The sequence below is a fragment of the Lynx canadensis genome, chromosome D1, assembly GCF_007474595.2.
Source record: "Lynx canadensis isolate LIC74 chromosome D1, mLynCan4.pri.v2, whole genome shotgun sequence".
NCBI classification, from domain to species: domain Eukaryota; kingdom Metazoa; phylum Chordata; class Mammalia; order Carnivora; family Felidae; genus Lynx; species Lynx canadensis.
In genome coordinates, this window is record NC_044312.2 from 57,967,557 (window position 1) to 57,987,351 (window position 19,795).

The following is a 19,795-nucleotide window of genomic DNA, read 5'->3' on the forward strand; positions in this document are numbered from 1 at the left end:
TTTTTTATAAAAAAACATCTTTGGGGCGCCTGGGTGGCGCAGTCGGTTAAGCGTCCGACTTCAGCCAGGTCACGATCTCGCGGTCCGTGAGTTCGAGCCCCGCATCAGGCTCTGGGCTGATGGCTCAGAGCCTGGAACCTGTTTCCGATTCTGTGTCTCCCTCTCTCTCTCTGCCCCTCCCCCGTTCATGCTCTGTCTCTCTCTGTCCCAAAATAAATAAAAACGTTGAAAAAAAAAAATTAAAAAAAAAAAAAACCATCTTTTTTTAATTATCACAGCCATACCATGTCATTTCCATGGCTCTCCATTATCCAAAAGATAAATACAGGGCTCACTATGTGGCCCTAACATACCACTTGCAGCTTCCTTACCAGTAGCCATATCAAACTATGTAAAGAATTAGTAAGGTATCATGATGGTTCATACCTCCATGCTTTTAATCTTGATTTTCACGCTGCTGCCTCCTCTTGAAAGCCCTCTCTGCCTCCTTCCTGGTCTTCTTGATAATAATACAGTTAGTTTTAAGGACTTGTGGGATTGTCATTGCAAAAAATTAATATCACATACTCTTCCCCTATCAAAATTTTATTTTCTGTTTGCCTCATCATTCTGGACTGCAAGGTTAAAACCAGAAAAGAGGAATTAATAGAACTGATGGACTAGAATTGTTTCTGTCCTGGTTCTGTTGAGAGAAGTACTGTTGTAGATAGATTGCTGTCCGTATTCAATAGAGTGAAATAACTTTGCTGTGGATTTTAAATAAAGGGAACAGCAAGTCCCCTTTATCCCTAATAACTTCAAACTTAGAGAAAAAATTGCAAATATAGAACAAAGAATTCACATACCCTTTACCTAGACTCCCCAATTACTAACATTTGTCACATTTGCTTTATAATTATCTACCTCCTGTCTCTCCCTTTACTTCCTGTCTTTCTTTGTCTCCCCTATGCACTCTCCCCCACACCCACACACAATTTTTGTTCTGAAGTATTTGAGAATATGTTATAGACATCATGCCTCTTTCCCCCCTAAATTCTTATATTCCTAAGAACAAGAACATTATACAAAACAACTGTACAATTATAAAAATAGAGTTAACATTGATAATGTCTGTAGTCCATATGCAAGTTTCACTAATTGTGCCAATACTTCCATATAAAGAATTTTTTTTTTCCATTCCAGGATTATCCATTACATTGTCCGTGTCTCTCTAATCTCCTTTAGGTCTCGAACAGTTTTGCAACCTTTCTTTGTCTTTCAGTACTTTGATTTTTTTTAAGTGAGACCTTTTATGTGTAGAATGTCTTCCACTGTGGTTTACCTGAATCACTTATTACTATAACGATTGTAAGATGATGATTTTCTAACTCCTCCATTCCTTATGTATTTACTAATTGCATTCTATACAGAAGAGTTGTCCCTTCTCCCATGTTTGTTTATATCGGTATAGACCTCACATTATTCAGTGTTACTGTCCATACTATTATTGTTCTTTTTGATGCTCAAATTGTCCCAGATTTGGCCCATGTGAGCTCCTTTGACTGAATTCTGTGTTCTTTTGATATGTCTGCATCCTTTTCTGAGCACATCCTTATTTTCTGGACAAGATGATGTTCTAGGTTCAGCTTATATTGTTGACAAATCATCTGTCTAGCTTTTCTTAATCCTGATAAGGTAATGTATACAGACTGTTAGTGTTCCTACTATTATGGTATTTGAGAATGAGTTAATTACTTTCTAATAATCTGATTTGCCTCTAGCTCCAAAATTCTGATTCTGATTTCGGAAGGCCCATTAAGTCTCTTCCTTTTGTTTTTATAGGTAACTGTGGAGCTTGTTTTACATAACAAGGATTTCACTTGTGTGAATACTAAATTACATAACAGCACCCAACATGGCCCACTTTGTACTCTTACAAGTCCAGATAAGACATTATCAGAACCTGGTCAACATGTTACCTGTACTAAAAATCCAGAGAACCTAAATCAAATTCACAAAGAAGTTGCAAAGAAAGTACAGAATTTGATACTCTCCAACCCAAAGTCACCAAGCCCTGTTGTGCCAAATCCTTCAACCTTCATGGCTGTGCCAGCCTCTCACAATTTAGCAAATCAGACAGATGGGTCAACAAAAGAGAGTGCTTTGCTGTTGCATGTGCTGTTGATGGTGGCCGATGGGAAAGATTTCATTACTGGAGAATCTGACAAACCTCCGCCATGCAATGTGTATTTAAATTGCAAACTTTTCAGCACAGAGGAAGTCACCAGATCTATCATCGCATGGGGCACAACACAACCAGTCTTCAACTTTTCTCAGGTAACTCTGTACATATCTTAACCTTCTATATCTATTAGGGCTATATGGAGGTGGGAGACAAGTATGTTTCCCAAATCATAATTCCATTATAAAGGAAACCTAGAATGTTCAGACTGGGAGAGACCTTTGTAATTAGCTGGTGTGCAGATCCATTCCCACTATGGGATGGGAAGAGGAAAAGACACTATCAACATTTTAAAACTTTTTGTGGCTTCATTTTCTTCTGTCTCAATTGTTGTGGTTTCCCACTGTTTCTTTTGCCTGAGTTCTGAATTCTATTCCTTTATCCTTCCTCTAGAACTAAACTTTCCCCTTTCTTTTCTGTATCTCCAAGCTTTTGTTTTTTTAATTTTTCTCTAATTTATTCCTCTACTTGTTTTAATACTTATCTGGCTTGATTTCTCTGTAGAATTTGATGCTATTGCTTAAATTATTTCCTGTTTTGGGGAGCCTAGGCAGCTCAGTTGGTTAAATGTCTGACTCTTGATTTTGCTCAGTTCATGATCTCACAGTTTATGAGGTTGAGCCCTATATTGGGCTCTGTGGTGACAGTGCAGAGCCTGCTTGGGACTCTCTCTCTCCACCCCCCTCTCTCTGTCCTTGCCCAGCTTATGTTCTCCTCTCTTGCTCTGTCAAAATAAACAAACTTTAAAAAAAAAAAAATAGTTTCCTTTCTTGATTTTTGTAACTCCACTCTCTTATTTTCTTCCTGAATCAACAACAGCTCTTTTTTGGTCTTTGGGACAGCAGGAAAACTAGGAAACGAGTGGTGGCCCCAGCACTTCTTTCTCCCTTTCTTTTACCTTTAATTACTGGTACTCCTCTGCATTACTTTTATTCTTGGCACTGTTCCAAACCAACCCGCTTTTCCCATGGTCACTCCTTCCACTCCCATAGCTTCATCTATTATTTTTATGAAGATAACTTCCAAATCTATACTTCCATGTAGGCCAGACATTCCCTCAGGTTTCTGATCTCTCTATGTAACTGCTGGTCATCATCCCCAAATGTCTCAAAAGCACTTTACACTTGGCACCTAATGCACGGCCTGGCATATCATAGGTATTCAGTAAAGATATGTAAATGAAAGAAGGAATTCAAATGTGTCTGAATCTGAATTTATTATTCCTTCCAGATCTGTTCCTCCTCCTCCTATCTGCCCTAATTCATATTGTAATCTACTCAGAAACCCGAGCAGAACCTGAAAGGTATCCTTGATTCTTTATTACATAATTATTCACCAAATCCAATAGATGCTGCAAACTTCATTCTCCAGACGAAATCCTCCCACTCAACCCGACTGCTACTGCTTTCATTCAGGCCCTCTTTCTCATTCCAGATAGCCTTCAGTCTGTTTCTGTTTCTGGTCTCTCCATGTCCATTCCTTTTTGTACCAATAGGAATGATCTTTCTAAAATATTAACCTGAGTATTTTATTCCCCTGGTTTAGACTTTTCAGTAATTCCCCATAGCCTTCAGAGTAGGTAAGATGTTTAGTTTGGACTATAAGCCCATTTAACAACTGCCTGACTGTACTTCTCCAGTCTCTACTCCTGTCACTCTTCCCTTCACACTAGATAGTCCAGCTATGCTCAGCTACTTGCAGTTTCCTAAATGTTTCTTTCTCCCTACCTCTGTGTCTTTCGTGTGCTTTTCCTCTGCCTTACATTTCCTTCTCACCCTTCATGACTCCTATTAGGTAGAGCTTTTTAGACAAGTTAACTTTATTCTGCTTATCCCTAAGAATTTAGTGTTACTTTCTGCCAGCAGCTTTCTCTGAAATCTCTCCTTTGTAGGTTAGGTAGCTATGTTTTAGTTTTTTTAGTTTCACAGAACAGAAATGTGCTCAGGTACCTTATGTAATTGGAGTTTTTTAGATGGATACAAAAGTAGGTCTGCTCAGGATCTCTGCTCTTCTGGTGTCTTCCTGTCATCTTGCCTTACCTAATTTCTGATTTCACCCTTTTTCCTTTCATGTTCTATTGATTTCATCATGGGGCTTATCTCTTCTCTGCTGATGCAGTTATACTGCAGCTTAGGTCACTTCAAATTGGTGGGCCCTTCATTCTGCCGTTAAGGAAACAGACTCGCTCTTGGCTGTAGGTCTCTGCTTCTCTTCGTGACTTTTCTTTCTCTTTCATCTACCAACTGGCTGGCCAGTTCTCAATAATTTTACATTGGAAATCCAAATGAACAGTTGACTTGTTATTTACCATGACAGAAGATTGGGCAGAGCTTTTTGCATTAGGCCATTGCATCCAACCAGTGGGCTGGCTGCCCTTGATTAGGTTGCTCAACCCTGTCTACTCAGTAGCCATCTTTCTTTCAGAAACATCTGTCTTTCCGCAGGGATTTACAAATAGGTCATTTTGGCCTTGGAAAGGCTTGGATGAGGCAGGCAGGCGCAGTCATTGATATGTCTGGGTCCTCAAAGCCCCATCTATATGACCTTTGCTACAGAGAACTATTACCATTTGTATTGGCCTTAATTGGTCTCTTACACCAACTAAGCTTCTCTTGAGAATACAGAGGGGTTTTATTTAATGTCTTCCAGTTCCTAGCACTGTGCATGGCTTTCAGTTCGTACTGTTGAATAGAAGTATAAATTGATCCTTTTTCTCAGGTGTGGTTTTTGTTGTTGTTTTTTGATTGTCCTCTCCCAGGTGATTCCTGTCTCTCTGTCTTCCAATACCTGGAAGGCTGAAGAACAATGTGATGGTAATTGAAACTTGGAACAAGGTGCAGAGCCCAGGACAGGACATGTTGCTCGGGCTGGTGAAACTCCCCCCCTCCATCAGTTTTACGTGTCATTCAAGTAATAGGATCTTTTGGAGTATTCTTTACTTTACATCTTAACTTTGTTTGGACTGAAGAGGAATCTTTGGGTTTTGCAAACATGACTAGCCCATAATACCTTGGAGGACTTTTCTCAGTGTCACCACAGTGGCTGCTCTTTCTATGTTAAAACAGTTTCACAGATACTGCTTACCATGTTTCAGACCCTATGCTAAGAAACCTTTCATACATCAAGTCATTTAATCCTCACAACAGTTTTCTAAGGCAGGTAACTTTTTATTTCCCCTATTTTACAGATGAGTTAACAGAGCACAGAGGATTTAAATAACTTGTTATATATATTGTAAGTAGTAGAACCAGGCTTAGAACCCAGAGAGTGTCTACTGCTTCACCAAGAAGCTCTACTACCAAAGGTTATCACCCTCACAAAATTAATGGTTATCTCTGTCACAAAAACATGATGATTATTCCCATCAGCTATCTGCATGATTTCTCTACTGAGTATGTCTTTTGGACCTACAGATTTGATCACTGTACCTCACTTATCACTCAGTAGGGTATTGATTATCTGGAGGTTATTTCTGTCCTCACTACAGACTGTTAATTTTTTGTTTTGGTTCAAGGTACTGATTTTAATTATTTTTAGCACTGCTTTCCTAAGAGCTTTCTCATGGTGCTGTGTTTTAAATGTTGTGTTTTACATTTTACAGAGAACACTTTAGTGTGCACTGTTTCATGTGAGCCTTCCTATAACCCAGGAAGTATTATCATTATCCCCTTTTTACAAATGAGGAAGCTTGTCCTTTGACTTGGAAAAATCAACCTCTCTGGCTTTGTTTTCATCATCTGTAAAATGAGGGTGATGATAGACCCCCTGTCTCCCTTGTGGCACAATTGTGACAATCCAGTGAGAAAATAAATGGGTAAGCCTTCTGTGAACAGTGAAATACTTATGATGGTAGCACTGGAGAGCATGGTCAGGCTAAGGAGTGCTACTAGAATCATGCCACTGTCAGCTGTAGGCTTTGGCTTTTTCCCCTTTTTTTGCTTGTGATATTAGTGTAGTCTGGTATTTCCTTCCCTTCCTCATTCATTAGACCCATTCTTGCTGACAGAGCATAAAATAATCATAGCTACCAGGTACTTAGCACTTATTGTGTACTAAGTATTGTAGTTGGTATTTTATATTTGTTTCCTCAACTTAGTCCTAACTGCCCTTTGAGGAAGTTTTATTACCTACATTTTACAGAAGACGAAACAGACTTAGAAGTGTTAAGTTGATTACTTAGAGTCATCCAACAACTAAGTGGCAGAGCTAAGATTTAGCATGGTCTGATGAGCATTTGGACTTTTTTAATCTGTTAATAGTGGATAATATCAACCTTTGCAGTGTTAGAAGGATTATAGATGGAAGATGTTATTGGTAATATTATCCAAGTCTTATCTTCCAGACACCAAAGTCCATACTTTTTCAAGTTGACCACACTGTAAAATAATGCAATTCAATAAGCTTGTACTGGGATAGTTCTCAGTCCCAGATGCTGGGCTTGGGGTCATGATGATAACAGAGATAAATCAGACACATTCCCTGCTTTCAGATTGCTACGTTAGAACTTATCTGCCTGGGAATTTTTATTTGATGAGTTATGGTAGAATGATGTTTTTTCAGATCACTATTACTTTTCTAGCTGTAGACCCATTTTTAACAAACTGAGAAAATAAGCCAAGTAGGAAATGCAGCAGCAACACTGAGACATGATTGATGGTTATTATTTGCTCATTCATACTTTCTCTCCCTCTAGAGATCCCAAAATCTCTCGCCTGCTGCTTGATGCTCAGTACCCAGTTGTTGCTGTTGACAGCTACATGCCTGTGATTGATGTGTTCTCAGGCCACCAAAATGGGAGTCTTCGCGTCTTTTTAGCCATGGGTTCTTCAGATCAGATAATGGCACTACAAAGATTAAAGAATGAAGAAGGAACACTTCCACCCTTCAGCCCTAGGCCAGCCCATTTTCTGGACCAGCCGTCTATAGCATCTGTTACTATGGTAGTCACTAACCACTTGATTATTTATAAAAACCATAATCTCATTTTAAGGTACACAACATGATGTTTTGATATATGTAACACTATGAAATGGTTACCATAATGAAGCCAATTAACGTTATCAGTCACTTCACCTTGTTACCTTTTGGTGTGTGTGGTGAGAGCACGAGATCTATTGTTTTGGCAAATTTTAAGTTCCATAATCTCATTTTATCTTGCATGTTTTAGTGAAACCATTGCCCCAGATCATTATTTCATTAGTGAAAAGAAACATATTTGCACCCTAATACTTGCTGTAGATTGAAGGAATTATTTATTTTTTATGATTTATATGTATATCTGTGTTCCTCTGAGCCTTTTGAATCTATAAAGAAACTCTAATTGGACAGCCACCTCTTAATCCTCTAATTCACTAACGGTTAATTAATTGCCTTTTAAAAAATCGGGGTGAATGTAAAACTGCATTTAAAAAGTCTTAATTAAAAAAAAAGATAATCAGGGGTGCCTGGGTGGCTCAGTCGGTTGAGCATCCGACTTCGGCTCAGGTCATGATCTCACAGCTCGTGAGTTCAAGCCCCGCATCGGGCTCTGTACTGACAGCTCGGAGCCTTGGAGCCTGCTTCAGATTCTGTGTCTCCCTCTCTCTCTACCCCTAACCCGCTCGCATTCTGTCTCTGTCTCTCTCAAAAATAAATAAACATTAAAAAAAAATTTTTTTTAAAGATAATCAAGAGGGGGGAAATGGGGGCAGAAGGTTGAGAATGATTCCAAATGCAAGCCAGCAAATCTTACTCTGTTTCTCAGCCAAATCCAGTTGGAAAGTTGTAGTGAATTTCCTTGCTTTTCTACCAGTAAATTCTTAAAAATAATTTGTACAGTGTTGGACAATTGAGAAAGCACATTGATACACTTTTTCATGTTTATTTCCCTAACACTATATGAGGTGAGTCATTGTCATTCTCTTTTTAAGTGATGAAACAGAATCAAAGAGGTTATGTTACTTGTCCAGGGTCACATAGCTAAGAATGAGAAAATCACTGTTCAGACACAGGCCTTCTGACTCAAAGTCCAGTCTTCATTCTACTGTGTCATGTCCTACTGTTATCTTACCTTTGGTGTCTTTACTAGCATAGCCAAATCTCAGTTTCCACATGATTTAAGTATGTTATATTTTCTAATCTGAATCTGAATGACAAATGTGATGTCTATGACAGAGAAAGAACTATTAGGAAAATGTCTATGAGTAGGTTATTGTTTATTTGTATGTTATGAACTCCAAACTTTTCTTTACTGTTTCTATTAGATAATAGTGTCTACCAATAGATAATAGTAGCTTTTTAAATTTGACAATGACATAAAAGCACAAACACAGAAAACTTATCTATAATATTCCTAAGTCTATTTTAGGTATTATATATGGCCCTCACTTTGCAGTGTAGACTCAGTTTTCATTAAATTCCATACCAAAAGTTAGAAAGTGTTACTCATTATGAGCATAAAAGAACTCTCTGAGAGATTAGATATCTATAAATAGTTTTTCTTCGTATACTCATGTCCCTCATCCATTTCAGCATCTACAGAACTGAATTGTTACTGTAATACTGTATGGCCAAGTTAAGTAGCTGCTGAGATTGTTTTTCTTTTCTGGGGAATCAAAATGAAAGTTTTCTGTTTCCCTGAGGAAGGTTTTGGAGCAGATACTGCTGATAAATAAAGCAAAGACCTTATGCAATCTGTTCCAGATTCATGGGATTAATGGTTAGAATGTTAAACACATATACATCATACAATTTTATCTGAATCCTGAATCCCCCCTTTGAATATTCCCAGTTATCAGTTGTCTAGTGTCTGTCGAGGCTGTATAGAATAGAAGTAAAGAGCCTTGGCTCTCGAGTCAGACTACCTGAGTTCAAACCCTTATTCCACTGTTGTTAGCTATACATGTTAAATTAACTACTACAAGTCAAAGGCTTAGTACAGTGCCTGGCTATAGTAAATAATAAAAACATTAAATTGTTATCAGTAGTAGTTACTTTCAGTAATGGTATATTCACGACCTCCTTGACTAGTCCTTACCATTAATGAGTAGTCTTGGTGTTATTCCAACCTTCATTAAAAATAGTAAGTAATTAATACCTGTTTGCTTCACATATGTATTCTTTATACAAGAAGATACTCTTAATGTGTCCTATTCTTAATGTACTAAGAATCAGGAGCTGATTGAATTTTATCAAATACCTTGTTAGCATTTATTGAGAAGTCATGTTTCTTCCTTTATTCTATTTAAGTACTGACACATTTATGGATTTCCTAATATGACCTAGGCTCACCAGTCTAGAGTAAATCCAGCTGGATCTGATTACAGTGAGCAGTTGTGAGATTTATACACAATGAGAATTAAGTATCTGTTTTAGTATCAGCTAATTATGACTATTTCTTCATCTATACTCAGATTTTGTAGAGAAGCAGGAATATTCTAAGAATATTTTTTTCTTTAAAGCTCACCAGTATCTCTGTTTCATTTAATAGGCAGAGGACCAAAGAAATGGATTGATGGAGCATCACTTTGAGCTCCACGTAGAGAGCGTTAAAGGGCTAGCCCCTCTTCAGGCAACAGTCTGGGGAGAAGCAGATTGTTATGTCCAGTACTACTTTCCAGTTCAAGACTCTCAATCCAGTGTGCTAAAAGGACCTGAGTTCCTTGAAAACGGTAGGTTTAGGAGGTTAGGGTTTCTCATTCTTGTATGGTTCTTTAATTGGCTATACTTAGGATTTTTTTTTTTTTTTTCCTGAGTGAATTTTGAGTTCCTAAATGTTTCGAGTCTTACCTGGGTAGTACAGAAGATGGGCTAAGTTTTAATTTTTCCTTTCTTATGTTGTTTTCTGTAGCTTTTTATTTTGATATGATTTCAGATTTACAGAAAAGTTAACAAAAATAGTACAAAGAACTTCTATATACCCTTTACCTAGATCCCACCCATTATTTATATTTTGCCTGGTCACTCTTATCATCCATTCATATACAATTGATTCTCATTATTCAAGGTAGTTACATTCTATATAACATAACAGCGTGAAACACTGAATTAGGGAATACTGAACCATTGCTCTTAGGAGAAATATGTACATATATATCTCACATAGATCATAGTTGTAAATCCTAAAACAACTTATCCTAGTAGATTCTATTTTCTTTATTTTACAAAAGAGAGAAGTGTTAAGTGACTGAGGCTGCCCCAGTAACAATAACATGGTTGGCATTCAGACCCCATCCAACTGGCCCCAGAGCCAGATATTCTTGCACTACACTACACTACACTACCCCCTACCATTTCCATTGTCTCATCATCTCTGAGAGCTAAAACAAGAAAGCAGAGTGTCCCCTTGTTCTAGCTCAGTTGGGAATGATCAAGTCAGGTGGCTCAGATTTTTTTGGCATTCTGAGTATGTCCACCTATAACTGCAAAAGCACTGCCAGTATTGATTTTAGGGTTCAAATAAGGAACTTGTATCCAGAATATATAAAGAACTCTTACAAATAATAATAAAAAGACAATCTAATTAAAAAATATTTAGAAAATCTAAATAGACATTCTCTTAAGATATATAAATGGCGCCAATAAGCACATGAAAAGATACTCAGCATCATTAGTCATTTAGGGAATGAAAACCAAAACCACCACAGAATACCACTTCTTTTCACCAAGATGGCAATAATTTTTAAGCAAAAACAAAAATCAAACTAACAAGTGTTGGCAAGGATGTGGAGAAATGGCAACCCTTAGACATTGTCCAGCAATGAAGGGATCTCTTTCTTCTATATTATCATGGGGCCCTTGGGGGACCATAGCTACTATGGAAATAGACCTTGATAAAAGTAACATAGAAGATACAGGTTCTGGTATCAGGTGCATGATCTACTAACTCTAAGACCTTTGGATTCACTATGTAACTTCAATATGTCCTATCCTGTCTGTTAAGTAGGAATAATAATAGTTGCTTTGTTTTTCTCACAGGAGTTTTGTGAGGATAAAATTGAAATTGAATATTAGCATACTGTCCTGCTACAGATAAAGCACTAAATGTGTTGGATTATTCTGAATTGCTTTTCTTTTCCAAAGGAATCTCTTTGAAGCCTTTCAGATCTGCAACCACACTCTGTGTTCCAGATCCCATCTTTAATAGTGAGCACCATCACTCTCTCCTGTTGCCAGCTGAAGTTCCAGTGCAAAGGCTTCTGCTGAGTGTCTTCTCTGCACAGGGGCCCATGCCTGGAGGTGGAGTCCAGTTTGAAATCTGGTGCAGGTAGAATGTGAAACCAGTTTTGTGCCTAGAAAGGAAGTGCACAATCATAGAGCATCCCTCCCTTGACATCGTAGCTTGAATTATAAGGAAGCTAAGCAATCCTTTCTACCCTATTTTATATTACCTGGCTTATTAGTGACTCTTCTCCAGATTTTACTTAAATCTGCTACACTATTAGGCTCTTGAGAGCAGTTGTATCTCATGCTTCTAACCACTTGTTACATTTGGAAGTGAAGTTCTATCAGTTTTACCTCCTACTGCTCTTAAATATTTAGTCACTTGTTTTCTTATTACTGCCCTATTTAGTTCAGGCCCTCATCATATCATGCCTAATTTACTGATAGCCTCCTTACTGGTCTCCCCACTTCTAAACTCATTTCTTATAATCTGGTCTTCCCACCACCAAAAGAGTAGTCTTTGTAAAATTTAAATCCATTCATGTAACAGACTTGACATGAATACAGAGGCTCAGCCTCTTTTGCATCCCTGCGCCCAAGAAGTGACAAAGAGAGTATAGATTCAAAATAAGAAACAGCATCAACAGAACTAGGGCAGAGTACCATCTACTTGCCAGAAACTTTTCCTAAAACCAGTCAGGTGAATTTAGGTTTCATTTAAAACTGATACAAGAATGGAATGTTTTGGAACTAGAGGGTATTTATGCTAAGCGAAATTAGAGAAAGACAAATATCATATGACTTCACTCATATGAGGACTTTAAGACACAAAACAGATGAACATAAGGGAAGGGAAGCAAAAATAATATAAAAACAGGGAGGGTGACAAAACATAAAAGACTTTAAAAAAATTTTTTTTAATGTTTTATTTATTTTTGAGAGAGAAGGAGCGACAGCATGAGCAGAGAAGGGACAGAGAGAGAGGGAGTCACAGAATCTGAAGCAGGTCCAGACTTTGAGCTGTCAGCACGGATCCTGACGCGGGGCTGGAACCCACAAACTGTGAGATCCTGACCTGAGCTGAAATCGGACGCCTAACTGACTGAGCCATCCAGGCGCCCCCATAAGAGACTCTTAAATATGGAGAACAGACAGAGGGTTACTGGAGGGGTTGTTGGAGGAGGGGATGGGCTAAATGGGTAAGGGGCATTAAGGAATCTACTCCTGAAATCACTGTTGCACTATATGCTGACTAACTTGGATGTAAATTTAAAAAATAAAAAAAAAAAAGAATGGAATGTTTTGACAAGAGAAGGAAGTACAGTAGATACTAATGGATGCTTTAAATTTGAGGGACTTAGGCCTGAAGCCATAGAAGAGATTGGTACTGCTCCATTTGGAACCACTTTCACTGGCACCAGGGTGTATGTTCGTAAAAGTGGCTACTCCCAGCAGTCTAAGTCAGATGCAGATATCCAAACAGAAAGCTTGTAGGAAGCTGGCCTTTGTTCTGAACATAGAGTATAATTTATGAAGCTCTTCCTCCACATGATGGGCAATAAATCCAGTCAGATTGGACCACAGCTGTATACCACAAATACAGAGCAATCAGGCTGCAAAGATAACTCGATACCGAAAGCTGATCTCTTGGGCAAATTGAATAATTTATCCACCTAATTCTTCCAACAACAGCTTGTGCTTGTGTGGCTTACAGATACTATTATCCTAACGTGAGAGACCAGATGGTTGCCAGAGGAACCTTGCCATTATCGAGGATCTGTGCCATGGTAACCATGCAGCACCATGAGGATGTGGGAATACAGACCTTTAATCTCCCTTTAACTCCCAGGCTTGAGAACAGGAAGGAACTGAGGAACCAGTCATCAGGTAATTGAAGACTGGTTTGCCCTTCCCTTTTGAAGTCAGTACATGTAAATATCCCTTTTCTCTATAAGTAGTGACTATTCATATTGTGTGAGACCCTTTTAAGAATCTGATGAAAACCATGATCTACCTTCTCTTAGAAAAATGAATATATAAGTGTATTGTATGCAAATTTTGCCTATAGTTTAAAAAATTCACATTTGCAGGGACTCTATTGTTTGTCTCATTTCACCTTTAACTTCAGCAAGCATTTAAGAAGCCTCACAGCATAAATCCTAAGTGTTGTGTAGGTGTATTCATAGAATTAGTATTCCAAGGCAACATGAGCAGATATGGGATTGGTGGAATACAGTTAGCATGAACTGGGAATTCACTGTAAGGATGGAAGAGGTTAGGATTTAAAGTTGGAAAAGATTAATTAGAATTTAGACTTTTGAATTACATCCTAATTGCTTCATTAGGATGACCTGCCCTCCAAGTATGTCATCAGATAACTAGAATTAACCTTCTAAATCAAGTTACTATGTTTGCTAGAGAGTATGCCACAACAGGAGGTTTTTATCTTGCCATGGTTAAGATTGAGTTGTTACTCCTGTCACTGATCAGCTTGTTCTGTTGTTTTTTTTTTTTAAATATATTTTATTTATTTTTATATTATTAGTATTTTTAATTTTTTTAAATGCTTTATTTATTTTGAGAGAGAGAGACAGAGAGACAGAGTGTGAGTGGTGGAGGGGCAGAGAGAGAGGGAGACACAGAATCCGCAGCAGGCTCCAGCCTCTGAGCTGTCAGCACAGAGCCCGACATGGGGCTTAAACCCACAAATTGTGAGATTATGACCTGAGCCAAAGTTAGATGCTCAACCAACTTAGCCACCCAGGCTCCCCTTTTATTATTTTTTTTTTTAATGTTTATTTTTTAGAGAGAGAGCACACATGCATGCACAAGTGAGGGAGGGGCAGAGAGAGAGGGAGAGAGAGAGTCCAAGGCAGGCTCCACGCTCCCAGCATGGAGACCCACACAGAGCTCAAACTCACAAACCATGAGATCATGACCTGAACCAAAATCAGATGTTTAACCGACTGAGCCACCCAGGCACCCCTGTTCTCTTGTAAAGCTTTCTCTGAAATGTACGAAGGTAGAATTTTTGTAAAAGGATGGCATGTAAAGGATGTTTCAGGTGGTGGTGGTACAAAGGTGATAGAAGTGTAAGTGTGGAAAAGTTTAAAAACGAAGAAAGGCTGGAATCCATCTCAATTCTATAAGGATAACTGGAAGTTTAAAAAATCTGGAATTAAGTTCTGCCTCTGATAGTTGTGTGATCTTGACAAGCAGTTCAGTCTCTGAGCCATAGTTTCTTGGATGTGAAATGAAAATAGTAACTTTTGTTCTACCTTTATTAATCTTAAAGTATAATAATATAAAATGATTCTGGCTATGGACATATTATCTCACTGCTCATGCCCCTTATTGTTCATTAGGATTGTAGGCAATCCTAATGATTGTCTACCAAACCCCAAGTCTGACCAGGACTTGGGGTTTGGTAGAAGAGACACTGTGCCAACTAACTTTTCTTTTTTCCTTTTGTCCTCAATCTTAAGGTTTACTGGATGTGGGCCTAAAATACAGGCGTACTCCAAGAACAGCAGAGGGAGTTCTTGCTGCCCGAGCTGTCTCTATTTCAGTTGAGATAATTAGAGCCTGTGGTCTGCAAGCAGCAGCCAAGTAAGTCCACCTCATGTTTTTTCATTGCAGTCCACACAGTATATGATGCTCATATATGTAAAACTTCATTTGTACGATTTCCAGTTCAGTAAGCACTTTATTTTTTTCTTTCTCTCTTAAGAAAGCATGTAAGAGTATAAATGAGTAAATCACTTGCAAACTTTACTGTTATTAGCAACTTAGGTCTTTGACTTTGGTCAACAGTCTTGGAGCACCTGGCTGCCTCAATTAGAAGAGCATGTGACTCTTGATCTTGGGGTCATGACTTGGAGCCCCACGTTGGGTGTGGAGATGACTTAAAAATAAAATCTTAAAAAAATTTAAAAATTAAAAAATAAATAAAAACCACAAACTTATCCTCTACCCGACTTGATCACTTATGTATAGTCATACCCTACACCCTTAAACCAGGCCAGGGCCAATGACTCTTCTATAATCTCCTATCCAGTCTCTGAGTATCACCTCCCATTTTTCTAGTTTGTTCCCCTTCAGTCTGTTTGCAATACAGAAACCTCTGTATTGTGATCCTCTGAAAACTTAAGTCAGACCTTGACACACCTCTGCTTAAAACCCATCAGTGACTTTTCATCTCATACAAACTACTTAAATGTCTATAAGACCCAACTTGATCTGGCTCCTTATTATGTTTATGACTTCATCTCCTCCTGTTCATCTCCCCTCTGTTTACTGTCCTCCAAACACTGACTTTATTGTTTCTGAACACACCAAGCTCATTTCCCTCTCAGGGATTTTGTCTTGCTGTTTTTTCTGCCTGGAGCACTGTTTCTAAATATAAACAGCATGGCCTTCTCTTATCTCCTTCAGGCCTTTGTTCATACTTCTCTCTACCTTGAGTGTTCTTATTCCTTTTGTCCACTAAACAAACTCCTATTTTCTTTGACTTTGCAACTTCTTTGCAGCCTTCCTATATGTCTTTCTACACGTAGACAGAATTGGTGCTTTGTCCTTGTGTTTTAGCACCTTGGTTGCAGTTATTTGTTATTTGAATATTCAGTTATTGGTATACATGAGTTTTCTCCAGTAGGCTATGAGTTCTTCTAATCACTGCTCGAACTCCTCTGTGCCCCCTGCCACCACATAGCATAATTCTAGCGCATATAAAAGGTACCCACTAAGAAAGAGAACTAAGTCATGCTTCTACTGTAGGCTAGTTCACTTTGGACACAAGTTCAAGAAAGAAGGCAAGTGTTCCCTTTTTTCCCTTGCTGTGACTTAGGGTCAGATCATTTGCCTTTAACTTTGCACTCTGTAACTAACAAATTCAATTACTGCCATGCGAGATCTGACACTGAAGCAACTGGTAAAATGTTCAGCCTGGTTAATATTTTCCATCACTGAATTCTCCAAATGGATTTCCAGTAATTGCTTGAGAACATTTAGTGTCAGTGATACCAAGGCAGTTTTTTAACCATGCCATTCCCTCACATTAAAACTTTTGTGATGGTTTTCCATCGTCAGTAGCAGTGGTCTTCTAATTTTAATTGTGCATTCCTACTAACAGAAAAATAAGGGGCGCCTGGGTGACTCAGTCGGTTAAGTGTCTAACTCTTGATTTCGATTCAGGTCATGATCTCATGGATTGTGAGTTCAAGCCCCACATTGGTCTCTGCACTGACAGTGTGGAACCTGCTTAGGATTCTCGCTCTCCTTCTCTCTCTGCCCCTCCCCCACTTGCGCATATGCACGCACACGCTCACTCTCTGTCAAAATGAATAAACTTTAAAAAAAATAAATAAATGAAAGTTTCACATACCTAGCATACCCTCTGAATATCTGGTACTTATTCATGTATAAATCAGCTTCATGTGCTACTATATTATAATACGTTATAAAATCTGCAACAGCATATATAAAACTTTAACATATATGATAACAAATATAGAAGTGGTAATATTTTCTTCCTATGCCCAAGTAGGTTATCCTATATATAAACCCCCTAGGTTGTACACACTTGACTTTAGAGACTACTGGTTCCCAAGATAAACTCTAACCTGCTCAACTTGGCATTCCAAGCCCTTCTTAATCTGAGTCTTGAAAAAAGAATAGGAGTTGTCAAAATACCCAAGAGAGCTGAAAACTATTCTGTTCAAAGAGAAGAACATGTGCAAAGGCATGGAGGCATGAAATTTGTGTGTATGGAATACCTGTTCTGTGTAAGACCCAGCCAAGGTCAGAATTTGTAAATTTAGCGTTAACTATTATTTAACTGGCAGAGAAGGACTTAGAGTTTAGATAGTCAGTAGATCTTGGAGAGACTGCATAATAGATAAGAAACTCAGTAGTCCCTCTTTCTGGGGATCATGGGGAAACTCAAATCAGATGGCAGGCAGTTTGTTGTAAATCCTGCATTTGGTTTGTGTCACCGTTTCAAGAAGGAACGGTAAGAAGCCAGGCCAATTCTAACACTACATTCTTCTGATAGTTTGGGACAGTTCTGTGACAAACACAGTATAATGGAAACAAATTGCACTAGAAACGGGACCCACCCCCATCTCCCACTAGCTGTGCATGATCTTGGGGTAGTTTCTTCACCTCTCTGGGTCTGTTTGTTCATCTGAAAAATGGAAATTATGAATACTTCTCCTGATTTTATAAGGATCAGTGTAAGAATTAACAAATATGAAGTAACTTTATAAACTACCAACTACTATTCAAATAATTAGTTCCATTTGTATAAATAATGTTACCTTTATTAGCCAGTGGAATATAGTAAAATCAGAAATAAGTTTTACATTGCATCTTATTGAAGAAAGGAATTCTTGGTATCCAGATAGCAGGTGCTCTGAAGTCAGCCTTCTCTCATCAAGAGATACCAACCCTCATCTGAAGTGCCAGTGGTCTCCCTGAAAATACATTTTCAATGTCTGTGTAAACAGACCCCTTCTTTCTTTTTCACTTGAGTCTTTTAATTAACCTGATCTTTAACTGAGGATTAGTAGAAATTTCCATGAACATAAATGGGTTCATTGATTTGCTGGTGAAGTACTAGCAAAAAGATAATTGGACCAAAGGAAAAGCAATCACAGTCTAGATATAGACATAGATATATACATATATTTATAGTCACTTGATTGACAGAGATCTTGCTGCACTAGTTTTTAAGTTCCACAAGGGTAAGAAATTATAGCTCTTTCACTCCTATCTGTATCTAGCTCTGAGCCCAGTGCATGACACACAGAGAAGATGGTCAGGAAATAATTATTGAATGAATTAATTCAGAATAGCTTTGGGCGCAAACCTTTCTTTCTTATCAATGCTATATCTGAGAGTTGCCTGTTAAGAGCCCTTTCGTTGCCCATAACAGGTTCTCTGCTTTGTATGTATTATCTAGTGTAATTTTTACGACACTCCTTGAACATTTTATCTTTGTTTTTTTAGCCATTACTGGCATTTGATCTATTTCCCTCTCATGTTTCCTATACCTAATATATATTTCAGAGTCTGCTGTTGTATAGACATACACCAGTCTCCCATTAATGATCATTTTAGGTTACTTAATTTCATAAGAAATGAAAATATAATAAGCATATAATTATACATACGTCTTTAGTATTTGTATCCTTATGCTATCCTCATTTTAGCAAAGAGGACAGTGAAACTTCAAAGAGTTGAATAACTTGTCCAAGGTCACACATTTAATTAAATGATAGAGCCAAGATTCAAGCTCCAAGTTACTACCCTCTACTAATGTACACCAAGTACAGTAAAGAAGGAACACCTCTAACTCTTCTTTGGGGCTGTCAGAAAATGCTTCAAAAAGAGGTGACCTCTTTGCCTAAATGTCAATTTTATACCCTTGGGGAAGTTGGGGCAAAGGAGTTTTCCTCATACTATACCCACACACTAAAGACTTGACTGCTCTTTATGAGTGTCAGTTAAAGATGGATAGATTCTGTCTGTAAGTGTGGAACATATGTACTGAGAAAGAGAAGAGCAACCCCAAAGACATCTGGGAATTGACCTGGCAATCATAGCTGGACTGGGTGTTTTCTTGCTGAGCATATATAATCTCATGGAACACCAGCATCAGACAAAGCTGCTTTGCAACCATGATGAAATGAGACAAAAATAAAATTATTCCATAATCTTGTCTAGGAACAAACCAAAACAAGGTCATTATGAAATCACAAAAATACCCAACATCACCCCCATCCTGGCTACAATGAGTGACTGACTGCTGCTGCTTTACCAATAATAACCTTAGCCTTATTCTAGTTTTAATGTTTATTTGTTTTTAAGAGAGAGAGAGAGAGAGCACAAGGAGGGGAGGGGCAGAGAGAGAGAGAGACAGCATCTGTAACAGGCTCCAGACATGGAGGGCCCGACGCAAGGCTCCAACTCGGGAACGGTGAAATCATGACCTAGGCCAAAGTTGGACGCTTAACCGACTGAGCCACCCATGTGCCCCTAGTCTTCTCTCCTAGATAAGATTCATTAGAACAACTATCAGGAGCAAAGCTCCACTTCCAGGAACAACGTCTAAATCAACTAACATGAGTCTAGTGCTAGTAGTCCTTTCTGATACTTTCTTACTAAAATTCCCCATGATTTCCCTTGGTGTATGTTCTTTCTCAGTGTAATGAGCAGTAAAGCCAAGTTGTTCAACTACTGTTGCTGCCTGCTAATCTTTGGCTGAAGGTCAGTGACAGTAAAATGGAGTGTCCCTGGAGAGTGTAACTCTGGTAGACAGATGAATATTGTCTTCCCCCACCTCATACACATACATTATGATATTTAAATAATTAAGAAAGCCCACTGTGGCTCTGCCCAAAGCCTAGATAGGAAATATCTGGTGGGTAGTGT

At 38.3% G+C, this 19,795-nt stretch overlaps 1 protein-coding gene across 1 annotated transcript in view; it reads left to right on the forward strand.

Annotated features, from left to right (window-relative positions):
• Positions 1 to 19,795, forward strand: part of C2CD3 (C2 domain containing 3 centriole elongation regulator) — a 147,454-nt gene that overhangs the window by 55,314 nt on the left and 72,345 nt on the right. Inside the window, 9 exon segments of the mRNA XM_030331170.1 lie at positions 1,822 to 2,316; positions 4,980 to 5,008; positions 5,010 to 5,100; positions 5,103 to 5,131; positions 6,915 to 7,161; positions 9,690 to 9,870; positions 11,282 to 11,465; positions 13,077 to 13,249; positions 14,848 to 14,971. Coding sequence (XP_030187030.1) covers positions 1,822 to 2,316; positions 4,980 to 5,008; positions 5,010 to 5,100; positions 5,103 to 5,131; positions 6,915 to 7,161; positions 9,690 to 9,870; positions 11,282 to 11,465; positions 13,077 to 13,249; positions 14,848 to 14,971 — 1,553 coding nt within the window.